This window comes from Corella eumyota, chromosome 7, assembly GCF_963082875.1.
Source record: "Corella eumyota chromosome 7, kaCorEumy4.1, whole genome shotgun sequence".
Taxonomy (NCBI): domain Eukaryota; kingdom Metazoa; phylum Chordata; class Ascidiacea; order Phlebobranchia; family Corellidae; genus Corella; species Corella eumyota.
This window is the reverse complement of record NC_137496.1, coordinates 4,247,259-4,263,764: the sequence shown is the minus strand read 5'-3', so window position 1 is coordinate 4,263,764 and position 16,506 is coordinate 4,247,259. Positions and strand designations below refer to the sequence as shown.

Sequence of the window (16,506 nt, the reverse complement as noted above, 5' to 3'; positions counted from 1 at the left end):
GATATCAACTAAATCAAAAATGGCAAGAAGATTTTTCTGTTGCTTGGGTAATTCTTGAAGTTTTCGAGGTACCATTTGTGGTGTGAGTAACTGCGAGACGACAAGAAAGCTGTAGCAAAAACGGCAAAAGCTAATGCGTGAGGGGACCAGCAGGCAAGTGCCCAACCTGTCCACTCCAAAGATTCGCCAAAATAGTTACCCCCAGTAACATATTCGAACATCCAGCCACGTGGTACCTTATAACCTGTCTCGCCGGGCTTTCTTAGGCTGCGGAGTATGTTGTCACAGCGGGTATTTGTGTATAAACCGAAGAAAAATATCAGCATCCCGAGAATAAAATTCCACTCTGTTAGCCACTCGTTGGAATATTTTGAATAATAAATCAACGAAGTTGCCTGAAAGTGAAAGTAGAAGTTAGCCTTAGTTTTAAAGGGTATTAAAACATAATTATTATTTTAGGAGAAACTGAAAAACGTTAAGTACAAAGTACACGATGGCTTCTTTAAATTACGTAGCTAAACTATACGCATAAATGATGTAACTTTGTGTTTGCAATTTTAACGCAAGCTAACAGAAACACAATGAGGCCAAAACCTTTGTTTATTTTTGTTACGCAATATGTTGGTACTGCATTGCAACCAGCGAAGGTAAGCAAACAAAAACATGACATTCTTACGGTTAAACTCTACTATTTAGAAATCTGTTTTAACAATGATGTAATTTACTAAGTATAAACGTTGATGAACAGTCTTATTTGAGGACTTTGATCAAATAAAACTGTAATTATTACAGTTGAAAAATGAACTTTACGTTACCTGCATGTAACCATTACATGAACAGAAAAGAGTTGCCGTTAAGAAGAAAAACAATGGCGAAGGCTTGCCTCCTCTAATGGCATTGCTGTACACAAATACTCGGTAACCGTAATGAAGAAGGAATGCACTGAGCAGCACGACTGCTGGCAGAGTCGGCGGCCTGTCGGTGAACAGCGACTTGGCCAGTAGAATAACCGGTATTAAAAATGAAGGCAGTTCCTAGAAAAGGTAAATGCTTGTTATATAGATCGGATTTTTGCTAAGCTAGATGTTATTATGCCTTAACCAGCCTATCCCAACTTATTTTTATATTAAGTATGCTATTTTTGGTATTAAGTCAAGTTACCGAGTTGGACTTTTTAGTTCAACAGTTCGCTAATTTTTAGATGAACTTTTTTAAGTTTACACGTGCGCGCGTATGATAATAAATAATAATTTGCGCCACTAAACTGAACTATGGATGAACTCGAAATAAATACTTTTATGTTTGACTTGCGGTCTACGACAAACAAAAATTTTGTTAGTTTTTATATTCTTGTAAACATTGCGATGTAGTGAACTTTTTATGAACCTTACATTTCTTGATATTTTTTTATCCTAGCGGGCTCATGAAAATGATAAAGTTAAAAAAATATTTAATAAATTATGTTGTAATAATTTGATGCCACTTTCGATGCTGGGACCAAACTTCGCTTTCAAATTATTTAAAATATTTTTATAGGCTGTAGTTTAAATACAAATAAAACTGCAAGGTCAATAAACCTTGGGCATATAGGTACCCATATTAAATTCAAAAGTATTTATATTTCTGTGCGTCATTAGGTTGCGATATTTTTAAAATTACATATGCAAATTTGTTTAATTTTTTCTTTGCTCATTTTGACACTACAAATTATTACCAAAAATAAATTTAATATCTAACCAAAAATCAAACTAAAACGCTGCTGTTAAGTACTACTACATATTAATTGGTACTTAGCCATTTCAGTAACTATTGTTAAACCCTAATTTAAAAAAAGGAGCAGCCTAAAATGGAAGACTTTACATACATAGCAAAAATGGTCACGATACCTGTATTATCCAAGCTATTCTAGCGTTGAGAGTCGCCATTTTTGCATTAGAACTGTACCGACCATAAGGCATGAGACCCCCTATAATAAAAAACGGGGCAAGGCAAGCTGAATCTATCATTACACTTGCCATAAGATCAACCCTTTCCTTATGGTCCAGAGTCGGGGAAAACGCGAAGCAGATCTTGCCCAAATATGTGTACGCCATTGTTGGTGGGTATGTTCCTTTAGTTTTAGAGCTAATTTACTAATGGTTAAATTAAGATATCTAGGATTTAAATACAATATTTTAAATTTATTATAAAAGTGAACAAAAAACTTTTAGAATACACTTTTGCTAGTCTTTATCACTAAACTGTAATAATTATTTTTTTCTAACTTTTTACTTTCTTCTGTCCTAAAAACTTGATGCTTTTGTTAGATGAGTTGCTTTTTTCATTGCATTGTCGAATATCGGTTTACATGTCCTATGGTAATAACTCATTACTAACATTGTTATCGGCAATGCCGCTTTTATTTAACCACAATGTATGCTTATAAGTTTAAATAAAGTTCACATACCGGATCAGTTTATCTTCTTTGCTGCGTACGCCGATAGCCTAGCATGTAAGTATAGGTATCTAGGTTATACTTGTATGTTGTATTCGTACGTTTTTTCTGCGAAACAGCTACCCGGTCTAATCAAATTATGTAATTAAGAACCAGACTCATAATTATTAACCTATTAGATTGCGTCATGGCAAAGGTAATTGCGAGAAACGACCTGTTTTATGTAAATGCTGTATTTAGTTTTGTTACGTATTGTAATTAAGATTTTGTTAGTAGTTATTTAAATATTGGTTTATATAGTGTAAATATCTTTTTTTTAATAACAAAATTTTGATTGGTAAAATTTTTAATTTAAAAATTATTAAATAGAAATTTTATTGATTATTTTGTTTAAAAGCTTGAATTAACATGACACGATGGGGATGTCCCCACTTTTACTTGTTTAGCGTTTGCCTGTCAGTTTATTTATATTTTAATTTAAACTAGTTAATTTTGGCAGAATATGTATTGGAAAAGCCTGATTTAAGCCGAGTTGGTAAAATTGCTTTGTCATTGGCAATTTTTGAATAATTTATCAGTTTGTGTAAAAACCGCTATTTCGGGTACCTATAAACTATACAGGATCGAATGGATCGAATGGATCAAATGTATATCAAATGGTTGTCGAATGGACCGAATGGATCAAATGTATATCAAATGGTTGTCGAATGGATCAAATGTATATCAAATGGTTATCGAATGGACCGAATGGATCGAATGGATCAAATGTATATCAAATGGTTGTCGAATGGACCGAATGGATTGAATGGATCAAATGGATCGAATGGATCAAATGTATATCAAATGGTTATCGAATGGACCGAATGGATCAAATGGATCGAATGTATATCAAATGGTTGTGGAATGGACCGAATGGATCGAATGGATCAAATGTATATCAAATGGTTATCGAATGGACCGAATGGATCGAATGGATCAAATGTATATCAAATGGTTATCGAATGGACCGAATGAATAGAATGGAAAAAAATATTGCATAAATTAAACCCTAACCCCGACCCTCACCCATTCAGAATAAGCATAATGCATGCGATCCATTTGGTCCATTCGATCCTGTATAGATTATAGGTACCGGCTATTTCTATATACATATATACCCAAAATCTAAAATATAAAAATTTGTACATAACGGTCCTAGCTAATTCTCTCTCGTATTTTACGGTCCTTGCCGATTCATGTATTTTACAGTCCTACCTAATTCTCTGTTGTACTTACGGCCCTACCTTAGTTTTTTTGAGAACCGTAATGTACAGGTGATCCAATTTTTTTTTACTTTACCAAAAGTTAAAAAAAATCACAAACAGATGAGTGTGTAGTATATAGTTTATTTTCACAGAAGTAACCGTCATAAGCGCTTGTGTAACGTTGAGAAAAAAGTGTAAAAATGTCATGGTCAAAAAAGCTAAAAAATTTTAAATTTTGTTAAAGCTAGCCAAAAAACGAATCAATTATAATATATTAAAATTTTGAAGTTTATAGTCTAAAATATGAGATTAAAATATGAATACAAAAATAAATAATTATTTTGAGCAATTGATGTATATTGCATTGTAAGTGTTAATAAAGAATTATATTTTGATGGCTTAAAAATAGGAAAGAATATACGCAAAAATTTAGTATAGTAACAGATGAACTTATATTAATTAGTATTGCATTGAAAAAACATTGTGTATCATACTCTAAAAGATTACAGATTTTTAATACTTTTTTAAATGAACTCGATAACTAAATACTTTTGTGTATATATATTATTGCCACGAGTTTGAAGCAGATTAACAAAAAATTTACGAAAATATTGTGGTTTGAAATCAGGACAAAATACTTCGGGTTGCAACGTAAAATTTCACGGTATTTTGAGGGTTAATTTTCGGCGGCAATCTGTCGCGAACGCTCGATGTTTTTTTGGGGTAAAAAAACACGTCAACGCATCGTACAGCAGTGCCCCAGTAAGAAAAAAAATTGTACTATAGGTAGAGATTATTTTAAAATAAAGGGCTCGGCAAGCGAAAGTTTGCGTCAACGCACCTAAATATTAATCAGACATTTTAAATTTCTTTTAAATCTTTACCCGAGTCATAGTATATTTAAATACGTTTCGTCGGGCATAAAATACAGCTTGGTTAGCGCCACCATGCGGCCCGATATATGACAGTGAAAAGAGAGCCAGGTGGCCCATTTTTTGATATGAAATTGTAACACAGTTTGGCAATTTCTATATACTGCGCCTATTAAGTTAACAATATGAAAAATTGTGTATTTTTTCGCACGTTTAAAAAATATTTTAAAGCGTTTTCATAAGACATCAGCCCTCAGTCGCTCTAAAACATTCAGACTTTTGATCACAAAAAAAAATTGGCCGCATGGTATCGCAATTGAGTTAAAAATATAAAAAAAATGAATTTTCTCGTTTATGGTGTAGAGGTTTAGACCAGAATACAGAAGAGAAAGGTGAAAACGACGACGAAAAAGGCAAGGAATTTCCAGTTTGTAATACCGACATGAGCCTGAGCACATTTTCCTATACAAAAATAAAGAGTTTCCGAATTATTTTTAAGTTAGTTTTACTACGCTTTATATATATGCAAAATCGTCGCTGTAACGCCTTTTTATTGTCCACCCAGGGTAATGGGTTCAATCCCCACTGATTCAATGTTATAGCCTTATTAAAGCGCTTTATAAAATACTATTTTCTGTACAGTCTAAATACCAATTTAAAACATCGGCGCCTTGGTTAAAGTCACGAGGTCGTGGGTTCAATCCCTACTGCGGTAATGTCAAAGCGTCCTTGCAATATCCAAAGTTAATAATAAGATAATATCACTATTTTAAAAAATTCAAAAAACTAACCCGAGACTATGTCAGTGTATAAAAGTTAGCACAAAAAATTTTGAAATTGGCCAAAAACTTACGTTTTATTTCATCCCTTTCTTGTAGATACAGATTAACCGTGTCCGCAAATTCGTAAGCTAAAGGTTTATAACCCAACTCAATTTTCGCCTTTTCCATAGTATGGTAATGATCAATACCCATCTTAATTACCTAAAAAATAAAAATAAAATATTTACGTTTAAATATATATAACAAAAAATTTTGCAATAAAAAATACGTTAAGCCCAAATTTTAAAAACTAAAAATGTTTTTTCATAATTTTTTAACCTTTAAAATATACGGTTAACTATAAAAATGGATAAATAATTGCACGTTTAATTTTTGGTTTAGTAAAAATCAGCGAAGCACAAAACGCAGAGTGTATTGTAACAGTAAACGTAAGCCTTAAGAAGCCTAAGCTTCGAGTTCTTTAGAAAACAACTATAGCAAAACAAAAAATATTTCAAAAAAAATTTTAAAAAAATATTAAAAAATAATAATTGTTTGGTATATATTTTAGATTATATATTGGTAATCATGATCAATTTAAAGTGCTTTTCAAAGAGCGGTATTAGAAAAAAAAAAACATAATTTCCCTTGGGTTTCAATTTAAACAAACCCGGTCCCAAACGTAAAAAAAATTCGATTGAAATTCAAATCCTATTTAAAATTTAATACGGTATTAATTATTTATAACCTACAATAAACCGCATATATATTACAGTGTAGAGAATATATCTAATAATAAACTGCTTACTTCGTTTCTTGTGAATAGAGGGTCAATTAGAATCCAAGGTTTGAGCAGAAAATGAACCATTTCGACAAGATAGGCTAAAAATATATAAAAAAAAATTATTTAAACCGTACGAAAATTGGTAGTGTGGCATAAGGATAAAGCATCGGGCCAAGGGTCTAGGGTTCGATTCCCAACAATGCAAAATTGTTTTATTTGAGCCCAGCGTTTACAAAAAGCTTTAAAAAGTTCCTATGCTAATTAAAACACCTATAACCCTAAGGTGATGTGAAAAAAACTGTATATACATTTTTTGTTGTAGCAACTAACATTTAATTATAAACCACTTACCCAAATAGTAAGCAACTATATAAGGGCACTTCATCCGCGGTACTTGGTAACCTAATCCATTGAACTAAACACAAGAATTTAAGAAATAAGATAAGTGGTACTCTAATGTGTATTATACGTTGGGCTATTAGCCTAAGTATAAAAGCTAGTGGGTTGTTTTTAATGGAGGTTTAATTACTATTGTAAAATTTGCCCAACAATAGCTCTAAACATAAAGCAACTTACCAACGGCTTCAGAAATTCGAACAATCTGATTGGCCGAGCGTCAGATACAAAATAAGCTTTCCCAGCCTACAAAAAAATTTTTTTTTAAATTAATATAGTATATATATTTGTTACAAAAATATTCAAAAAAAATTCCTTTTACATTTAACCCAGTGTTATAGATAACCACATGTTATATTAATTTGTTTTTATTTACATTTGCAAACTTAACAGTGCATGTAAACATACATTCATTTACAATTCTACCTCCGAATTAATTATATAAACCTTGTTTCCGTTTTAGGATAATAAAACGTCAAATCATGTTGTTATTATATGATGTATTATTACTTATATTGGTTATAGTCTAGCGACCCATTCGTCTTAAATGGGTATCACATAACAAATGTTTTGGTATATTATTTTTTGTTTCGTACGTATTTGATTAAGTATGTATATATGTTATAGGCTAGCCAACAAAAAACCGGCATTGTGGTGTAGTGGTCAGAACACTTCCTACTCTACATGAGGTCCTGGGTTCGACCCCCAGTGATCTCATGCTGTAGCGTACTTAAGTAAGTTGCTATAAACGGTATAAACTCCTGCTGAACAGCATTTAATCGGCAGCTAAATTATTGGACAATTAAAATTTAAAATATCCTAAACTGCCATAGGCAACTCGAGACGGGGTCGAGGTAACCGTTGTTACATTATGTCTAGGTGGCGCATTTGACCTTCCCACATCGAGGATAAAGATATATACGAATAAAAAAAAGAAAAAGGAATTGTCCCATGGCAATAACGTTAACGTAAATGTATCAGCAATTTTTAACACAATTCAACCCTCTGCGCTTATTTCTAAAATCTTAGATTTCTTATCAGCTAAAACGTAGTTTAAATATAGGATTGCTTTGAACTGGTTTAACTACAGGACTTTGATTTAATCTGTATAAGTAGAATGAATACACGAAACTAAGTCATGGTATGCATTAACCTAATTGAAAACTTGCGTGATTTGAACCATTTAGGACATTGGAAAGGTCATGACGCAATTTCGAATTAAAAATTTGACCTATTACGTTAATGTCCAGTTGTAAAGGGCAGCAGGTTATGAGACCATGTCATAATATTCTAATAAGTTATATCTGAAAATTAAATAACTATGGCATAGCTAAGGCCAAAAAATTGGCTCGGTCATTTTTAGCATTTCATTGATATATTGTTTAATGCATCGCTATAGCATTGAACTGAGAGGTTTCGGGTTCGAGCCGCACCAATGCCGCCCTATTCGCCCAGCGTTTAATGATAGCTTAAACACGTCCTTTTCCAATAAAAAAAGCCTTAAAGTAATGGAAGATAATGACTAGCCCTTGAGCCCAGCGTTTACAAATAAGCAACACATTAAAATTAACACCCTTCCCCAATAAAAAATCCCTTTACAGTAATATAAAAAAATGTTTTACACTTTCTGATGTCATATTTGTTTTTTTTACAAATTCTGATGTCATATTTTTTAAGCATAACCCTTATAACTTACTGCACAATGTACTGGCGAAGTGAGGCCGGGCAGAGCAAGTAGATGGATTTGAATAAGGTTATTAACATGGACCCAATCGACCTTTGCGTCGCCTATACGTGCCACTATAATTCTCTTCTCAATGTAGCCCTGTAAAATATTTAAAAAATGATAAAATTGAATTTAAATTTTTGATGAATTATTTTATGTGAAAAATTTTGTTTAAAAATAAATTTAAATTTTGTAATTTTTTTGAAAAAATGAATAAGTTTTTGGCACAATTTTTAAAATTAAGTCACTAACTAATTAATATTTTATAACAAAATAATAATTTCCAAGTACCAGAAAAGGCCAAAACACTTTTAAAAAAATTTTACGCAAAAATTAGTCACGAATTGAGTTTTAATATTTTGTTTTGATTTCCGGCAAAAAAAAACTTTTCTAGATAAATTTCGATTTTAAAACCTAAAAATTTAATATAAAGGAACAACGTAACCGTTTAGTATTTTAACCGAAAATGAGGTACGACACGATGTCATATAAAAACAAATTAAACGAAAATAACAAAAGCTATTCAGTATACAACGTGTTATGTGTACAATCCATCTTTTTAACACGGATTTGCAAAAAAAATGTAACCTTAAGTAACCTCGGCACGGGGTCAACGACCCGACGTAAAGACTAACTAAATTTTTTAGTAATTTTTAGTTAGCGCCATCGCCTGCGGCGCTTAGGATTCGTGACGTCGATCGCATACAAATCAATGGATCGTTAAACAGCTTAAATCGTCATTATCTAACAGCGGAATGCCAGCAATTTTTTAAGGTTTTGCGTAGGTAATTTTTCAAGGTTTTGCGTAGGCAATTTTTTAAGGTTATCAAGATAGCGTTAAAAATATATTGAACTTTACCCGTATGATAGATATACATAAGGCCCAATTCAATCATATAAAATGTGGTAAATAATAGAATTGTAAAACCCTATAATGTGCTTAAATAATACAGTATATAGGTCAACGCCTAAAATACACTATTTGCCAATATACGAACCTTACAATGAAACCCATAATAGCGTGAACTTAGCCTAAAATCCGCGCTTTGCATAAGGTTAGTAGTATAACGTTTCTTATTTAAAACATATACTATTTTTTAGGTCTAGTCTGCAGGGTTGAACTAGTTAACTAGGTCAAGTCTGCAGGGTTGAACTAGTTAATATACCCTATTACGAGCTACATTTTGAAGGTCGTAAAAATTTAAAGGGCATTTTATATGGATTCCATTATATAGATGATATATTTACCGCTACTCGTTGTATGTGTCGCCGTTCTCCGGGTCCGTAAATTCCCGCTGGTCTTAGACAACAAGTTAACAGTTTCCCTCCATCTGTGAACAAAAAAAATATTCGTTTAAAATATTAAGATTATAAATGTTTGATTTTTCTGGGTTCGATTTCCGCTGCTTCCACGTCCTAGCGTTATCAAGAAAAAAATTTTTTCAATTTCGGTAGAGTCCAAAGCACAAATGTCATATTAATAATTACAGGTATTAAATTATCTAAAATCGAAAGGCAACTTGAAACTGGGTCTGGGTAACAAATGTTACCCTATGTTTAGGCTGTTTAAGTCGCCATTCCCACATTTAATATATTCACGTTATGTTTATTTAATAAAGCAAGAGTCGTAAAAAATAATAGCAAGGTAATGACCGGCAGTTATTCGTATAAGAATTTTCACATGGTAATTAGTGTTAAAAATCGCGGCAGCCTAACGCCCCGATTCATTCATGCGAAAAAATCGAAGAAATAAGGCAACAGACTGGATACCAAATTGCAGAGGGGAATTGGAAATTCAAAATAAAAAATTGCTATAAATTTTTAATCCATTTAAGAGAGCGCAAGGGTTAATTTACTTCATATAGAATGCTAATAGAATTACATATATTTACAACGGAATATTCATAGGGTATATATCTAGGCCAAAAATAGGTAAAAATCGTTTCAAAACACGAAATAAATTTTAAGAAAACCGAGTTTTGGGAACCAAAAAGTTGACAAAACAATAGGTCAGCTTCCTATTTTCACATATATTATTAAGGTTTGTAAATTACAATCTATTCGTGTTCCTAAATTTTAAAATGCCACTCTTGTATGCCATTAATTATATATTTCTGACAGCAAAAATTTGAGTCTAACTGTTACGTAGAAAACGCACGTAAAAAAATAAGTACAGTTAGATTAAAAGCGAAATTTGTATGTCAATTTTTTTTTATTTTGTATATATGTGTTTTTTTATTTTGTATAATTTTTTTCGTGTCTGTTAAAATTGGGTATATATGTCTGGGACTCTGACAATATTTATATGGCCGTCTGTACCCAAAACATTACGAAAGACTATAGATTATAAATTATTCATGGTCCCTAGTCTTACTTTATAAGACCCGTGCTACCAAATAACCCAGAAAAAATTTTTCGAGAAATTTAGGTATTCCAAACAAAAATTTCACCAAAAAATCGCTTTTAATATTTTCGAAAAGTTGTGTTTTGTAAATTGAAAAACTAAATGTCATCCCAAACGGTTAAATGTCGTTGGTATTTATAAAAACCGGTTGTTTAAGTCAGAAACATCAAAATAATTTTAAAATTGTACCTGTCAAGTTTGAGCCGTTTGCTTCAAGTACCATCTTGTCTGCTTTTAGTTTTGTTCTTGAGTAACTGTCGACCATCTAAAAAATAAAAATCAAAATTTAAATATTGAACGGGCTATATAAAGCATGGGTATAAAAATTAGGTATTTTAGGGTATATACACCGTTCTGTGTGTAAAGAAAAATATAAGTAAATCATTTTCCCTTTACGTTAAATAAACCTAGCTAAAAAGGAAGCGTACCTTTTAAACTAAAGTTTAGACTTCCCGATTTTCGCGTTTATATAACGAAACCTTTTATTTTATGTCTACAAGGAAGTTAGTTTAAATGTCAGATTTGCAATAATATTAAACAAAACTTGGCATCATCGCTAACTGTTTAGTCATCAGCGGCCGGCCGGCGATTGCTCAAGTGGTGTAGTGTTGGCGTAAAACTGTTAAAAAACCCCTACTTTCGTAAGGAATGCCCCTTGAAGTGGGTACCCCTGACTTCGTAATTTTTTAAAATATGATGTAAATTTTAACACACTTTTCTATAACGGAATTATTTTTTGATTGCTCAAGTGGTATAGTGTTGGCTTAAAACTGTTAAAAAGCCCCTACTTTTGTTAGAAATGCTCCTTGAAATAGGTACCTTTTTTGTAATTTCCCAAAAGATGACGTAATTTTCGATACACTTTTATATGGCGAAATTATTTAAAATGGTCATCTGGTATTGTGTTGATTTAAAACTGTTAGAAAATCCCTACTTTAGTAAGGAAAGGGCCCTGAAGTGGGGACGCTAATATTATTATTCGCCAAAATGTAACGTAAATTTTAACACATTATTATATGGCAGATATATATTAAATTGTTTAAAAAGGTATACTAAAACAGGGGTGCATAGTTTTGGCATGATTTTTAAATAATATCATGTGTTTTACTACGAAATTTGATTTATTTGACATTTTTTAAGAAATTAAAAAATCGTGTACGCCAAAAAACGTCACATCCTATAACCTTAAAAATTACCCGGCGTTCTTCTTAACGCCTTGCAATAATTATACGTTTAACGTTTGTTGATACAGGAAAATTAATTATTTCCTGCCTAATTATAAATAGCTGTACTATAAGTGTAAGCTATAACAAGACAAGTAATACTGAAATCAAAAAAAGATTAAAAAATTTTTTTTTTTAAATGTTTGTAATTTTTTTTCTGCGAGTCTTTTGTTGGAAAACTTTTAAGTAAAATGTATTAGGACTTACATTGTCCGGATTGGCGTGTGGTATGCTCTCATCCCCGTTGATAATTGGTTTGTTTTCAAGCACAACGTTGTAGGAACTAGTGTATATTAAGCGAGGTACGCTGCTTTCAACACAGGCTAAAAATAAGTAAAAAATTGGCGTTTTACAATTTGTAAAAAAAAAATTAAAAACACCAAAAAAACTGTAACACTATTAGCAATTAAATAGATAGGCTAATGTTGGTGATTCATACATAAGTTACAGGTAATATATAATTAAAATATAGTGCTAACAGACTATAAAACATATTGTGGTATAAAGTACCTTTGATAACGTTTTTTGTTCCATTTACATTAACTTGTTCTGCCAGTTCAGTGTTCAACTAAAAATCAATAAATCAATAATTAAGAAAAATCTTTGCTTTCAACTTGGCTAACTTTAAACAAAAGGGATTGATTGCACAATTAAACACAAAACTAGTGTATTCCACTTAAAAATTAGAGCATATATAATTGGGTTAAGAAATTAAGATATTTAAAAATTAATTAATTAAATAAATCCCATTATTTATAGTAAACTGAATTGCCTAAAACAGTTGTCTATAAAACAATTTTTCATGTATAAAAATAAATTTAGAACACTTGCCTGGTCTCTTCCACTCATTCCAAAGGAGGCAACATGATATACACAATCAATATTATGACATGCCTTCAATACTGACTTATAATCCCTTACATCTCCCTGTATTAATAAAGTAAAATAAATTATTTAAAAAATAACTTGGATATTTATCTGTTTAACTTTCAGACACACAAATTGAATTAAATCAATATTTAATATTGATTAAGTTTAAAAATATTTAAACTTTAGGTTGAGATAAATATGATAACATAAAATCTTCTTCATTAAAATTCCTATAAAAATATTTTTCTTACCTTTACAAACATGAATCTGTCATCCAAACGAGCCTCTATTTTAGGGGGTATTTGGATATCCAATAATGTCACATGAGCTCCTAGTTGGTGCAGAACCTTGGATAACTCGAATCCAAAATAGCCGCAGCCTCCAGTTACCAGAAACCTGATCCTTCGACTAAAAAAATATAAAAAAAATTAAATAAACTTAAATATAATGTTAAAGATGACTACAAAAAGGAACCCCCTTAAAAATTGAATATATAAATGAATCATTCCAATTGAACGTAGCCTTTGTCCTTAAAAAGTTGTGATAATAGGCATGTGATTAACCTAAAAGCGGTTGGGATTTTATTTCTTTTCTTTTTGATTGTTAAATTTTGTTTGCTTACCCTCATAGTCATGTGAATTTGTTTGCTTTTTCGTAATGGGCAATTTAACCACTGAAATTTGTGTTTGCAAAGTACAATGCCACAAAAAAGGATTTAAATTTTCCTTACCTATGCCCATTTGTTCCTGTCATGACTTTGAAGCCATCAGGAAGTCCAATGCTCTCAAGATGCTGCACATTTTCCATTCTAAATTGTTTGTTGATGAAGGGGTGTCAAACAAAACCAATTATTGTACTTAAACAGCTCAACTCAAACACAGTATATTTTTACAAACCAATTCTATTTAAGTTCTGAACAAATAAAGTCCATTATGTCGAACAAAGGATTTTTTTTAATTTAATTCAAAAATTGGGGCCAATTAGGTTATAAAAAAAATTGCGCGCGAATAAGCGAGAGTCGAGATTTCGTTATACGTATTTAAACAAATGTAGGTTCAAGTGTCTTGAAAAGCGATTAGATTTACGATACTAGACCGTAGGCGTTTGCCGCTATATATCAAGCGGTTATACCGGTTACATATGCTTATGACACTGCATAAATATTTGCACTACATAAACATACTGCATAACTGAAATATGTAAACTGCTTGATCGCTTCCTTTATTGTACATGCATAGGGCTACACGATAGGAAACAACGCGTATCGTGTTACATTAACTTATTTTTAAAACAAGGCAAACCGCGCCTGTTTTTTCTACACTTACAAATTGCTAGTACTTATCTTTTTTAGTTTTGATATCTGGATATCTTGCTTTGTTAGAAAAAGTATCGATTTTTGATTTTTTCTTCTTGTTAGTATCTTTTTAAAATATTCTTAATCAAATTTTAGAAGTCTTGAAGCAATTTTCCTTCTACTTCAAAAAAAAAAAACTATTTTTATTTGAATAACTTAAGAACACTCAACCTTGTTTCGTCTCCGTAACTTAACGAAAATGAATATTAATTTCAGTATGCCTAGAGAAAAGAAAAAAGGTTGCTTTTTTCTTTTTTTTTTCAGTGCTCTAAAGCCCCACCCGACGGTTGTAGTATTTTGCGAATTATTGTAAATTTTGTTATGACTAACTTTTCCTTAACAATTTCAGGCTAAAACCATACTAAAACCAACTTCTAACAAAATTTATAACATAACAATTAAGTTATGATCTTAACCTAAAGTTTAATGTGCTTGATCTTGAGCATTACCCCTATGTAAAACCTAAAACTTGCAATTTAAAAAACTGTATATTTGTAGGAAAAAAAAACACATGAGCATAGGGTTTTAAAATTTATTTAATATGTGCAACAATACTACAAAAGTTCACTACGATTTTTGGTCAAGCAACGAAAGGCATCAAAATATTTATCCCTTATTTAAGGTTTTGAAAATATTCGTCATAAATTCGTTGCCAAGAGAAATTAAAAATTCTCAAAAATAAAAAGCGTTTACCTTTCCCCCAAAAGGTTTTTTAGCTTAAGCAAAGTGAACTTAGGAATATATATAAGGTAGAAAAAGCATATAGCAAATAATAACATGATTATACTAGATTACATAAAAAAACATTTTTCTAAATGTGGAACAAAAAACAGCAAATATTTTAACCTAAAATTAAAATTTTCAGTAGCATTAACAATACAGTTACAAGCACAGAAATAAAGTTTAAATTTTCAAAAAGTGAATTTTATTAAGAAATTGTGGAAAAATTATCGTTGTAATTTTTCGTTAAGAAATTCTTCCACGCTATCAGTTTCCCAAGCACTTATACTTAACGTTTCTTTTACTTCATGATTATGGTCAAGTAGTTTTATGATTGGGTCCTGGCCACGGACATACTAAAAAAAGAAAAAAATATGTATTTAAAAAATAGCTACAAATATATACTGGTTAAGGTAATATTGCTATTTAAGATGTAATCACTGTTATAAAATAGACAAAAATTTAGCAAAATATGCAGATGAGGTTAAATGTGTATTGTCTTACCTTTACTTTAAGATTTGCAAATGTTTTTGATTTATCTCCTTTGACGAAAGCTAAAGGTAAATGTCACAGATTTTATTATTTAAACTTTACATAAAACTTTAAAAAAAATGAAAAAAATATCTATAGAATTTAAAAAAAATTACAGGCTTAAAAAAATTACATTTAAATCCGATTATTAAAAATTAAACTAATGTATTTTTCTACCTTGGACTTGGGGGTAACGTCCAATTTTTCATCCACACACCTCTAACATGGCATGAGGAAATTTCTGTTAACACAACACCACCATAGTGTTTATTAGAACTAAGTTAAATGAATAATACCAATAACCATCTTCTATAACCAATACCAATGTATATGAATGTAAAATGTAAAACCATACGGAAAAACATGAGGCTAAAAATGAACTTCACCTACTACACTAATAAATGATACCCAATATCCCAAATGCTTTTTGATTTTATTGAAATTACTACTTGTACTGAATACCTTTTATTTGAGGGTAATGTGGCAAAAGTCAATCACACATTTCAAGTATTGCATAATTCCACTAAATTTAGTGCAAAGGGGTGTTTAATACAAAAAAACAAAATGATAAATGCTTCAAATTGTTTGAAAATTAAACGAAAAAAAATATTAACTTGCCTTATCGCCTTCTCCTTCCGAATCATCTTGGCAGCATTTTTTGCAATCATTTTCCAGTATTTCAAGTTTATATTCGGCCAGCATTGAACAGGAACTACACATAAGTCCTGAAGAAAAGCCCAAGTCACTACATTCTTGGGCACTTAGGTTACCAGTCTGGCCATGAACCTAAGACAAAGAAATGATTTAAAATTATGTTTAAATCAAAATTTACACAATGTAAAGTGTATTAAACGTTTGTACTGGATAAATCTTACCATTCCTAATAGAATCAACTGCAAAAGTCTGGGTAACAGAGCAGAAGCACTGTTTTTGGGGTTATTTAAACCCATATTTGACAGTTAAACTACCCCTTTACGTAGTTTTCTCAAAAACACCTGAAACGAAATATTTTTTGTTGACGTGTGGGTAAACGGAACTTATAACCAATATAGGTACGACTTTTGACAGTTAAAAATACATAACTTTGTGTGAATTGTTTTACCTAAATTTAAACTAAATATTTATAAAAAAATTAAGGAACAAGCTAAATACTGTTTTAAAAACTAAAAATGCTGTAGAATTGCGCA

At 31.0% G+C, this 16,506-nt stretch overlaps 3 protein-coding genes across 3 annotated transcripts; all 3 read right to left on the bottom strand.

Moving 5' to 3' along the window:
• Nucleotides 1-8: 8 nt before the first annotated feature.
• LOC145759966 (3-oxo-5-alpha-steroid 4-dehydrogenase 1-like) lies at nucleotides 9-2,093 on the bottom strand. Its single transcript, XM_082573821.1, has 3 exons — nucleotides 1,887-2,093; nucleotides 816-1,034; nucleotides 9-395 (listed from the first exon to the last, which is right to left on the bottom strand). The coding sequence occupies exons 1-3, from the start codon at nucleotides 2,091-2,093 to the stop codon at nucleotides 9-11; spliced, it is 813 nt and encodes a 270-aa protein (XP_082429947.1).
• Nucleotides 2,094-3,805: 1,712 nt separating this feature from the next.
• On the bottom strand, nucleotides 3,806-13,653 carry LOC145759257 (short-chain dehydrogenase/reductase family 42E member 1-like). Its single transcript, XM_082573033.1, has 13 exons — nucleotides 13,445-13,653; nucleotides 12,966-13,122; nucleotides 12,676-12,771; nucleotides 12,355-12,412; nucleotides 12,052-12,167; nucleotides 10,811-10,886; nucleotides 9,466-9,548; nucleotides 8,188-8,316; nucleotides 6,672-6,737; nucleotides 6,447-6,510; nucleotides 6,120-6,193; nucleotides 5,404-5,533; nucleotides 3,806-5,012 (listed from the first exon to the last, which is right to left on the bottom strand). Exons 1-13 carry the CDS (start codon nucleotides 13,519-13,521, stop codon nucleotides 4,918-4,920), a joined length of 1,221 nt encoding a protein of 406 aa, XP_082429159.1. The 5' UTR covers nucleotides 13,522-13,653; the 3' UTR covers nucleotides 3,806-4,917.
• A 933-nt stretch (nucleotides 13,654-14,586) lies between these two features.
• On the bottom strand, nucleotides 14,587-16,338 carry LOC145759552 (selenoprotein F-like). The gene is made up of 5 exons (XM_082573400.1): nucleotides 16,195-16,338; nucleotides 15,938-16,105; nucleotides 15,497-15,560; nucleotides 15,293-15,342; nucleotides 14,587-15,144 (listed from the first exon to the last, which is right to left on the bottom strand). Exons 1-5 carry the CDS (start codon nucleotides 16,267-16,269, stop codon nucleotides 15,016-15,018), a joined length of 486 nt encoding a protein of 161 aa, XP_082429526.1. The 5' UTR covers nucleotides 16,270-16,338; the 3' UTR covers nucleotides 14,587-15,015.
• Between the last annotated feature and the right edge of the window lie 168 nt (nucleotides 16,339-16,506).

What these genes read in the sequence shown, in the direction of transcription:
- LOC145759966 (XM_082573821.1), bottom strand. Translation starts at nt 2,093, where the DNA reads ATGGCGTACACATATTTGGGCAAGATCTGCTTCGCGTTTTCCCCGACT. An exon ending in GAATAGCTTGGATAATACAG is followed by an intron (nt 1,035 to 1,886) that starts GTATCGTGACCA and finishes TACCTTTTCTAG; the next exon opens with GAACTGCCTTCATTTTTAAT. An exon ending in CATGTAATGGTTACATGCAG is followed by an intron (nt 396 to 815) that starts GTAACGTAAAGT and finishes TTTCACTTTCAG; the next exon opens with GCAACTTCGTTGATTTATTA.
- LOC145759257 (XM_082573033.1), bottom strand. Translation starts at nt 13,521, where the DNA reads ATGGAAAATGTGCAGCATCTTGAGAGCATTGGACTTCCTGATGGCTTC. An exon ending in AACAAAAAACGTTATCAAAG is followed by an intron (nt 12,168 to 12,354) that starts GTACTTTATACC and finishes ACTTATTTTTAG; the next exon opens with CCTGTGTTGAAAGCAGCGTA. An exon ending in CTTCGCCAGTACATTGTGCA is followed by an intron (nt 6,738 to 8,187) that starts GTAAGTTATAAG and finishes ATTTTTTTGTAG; the next exon opens with GCTGGGAAAGCTTATTTTGT.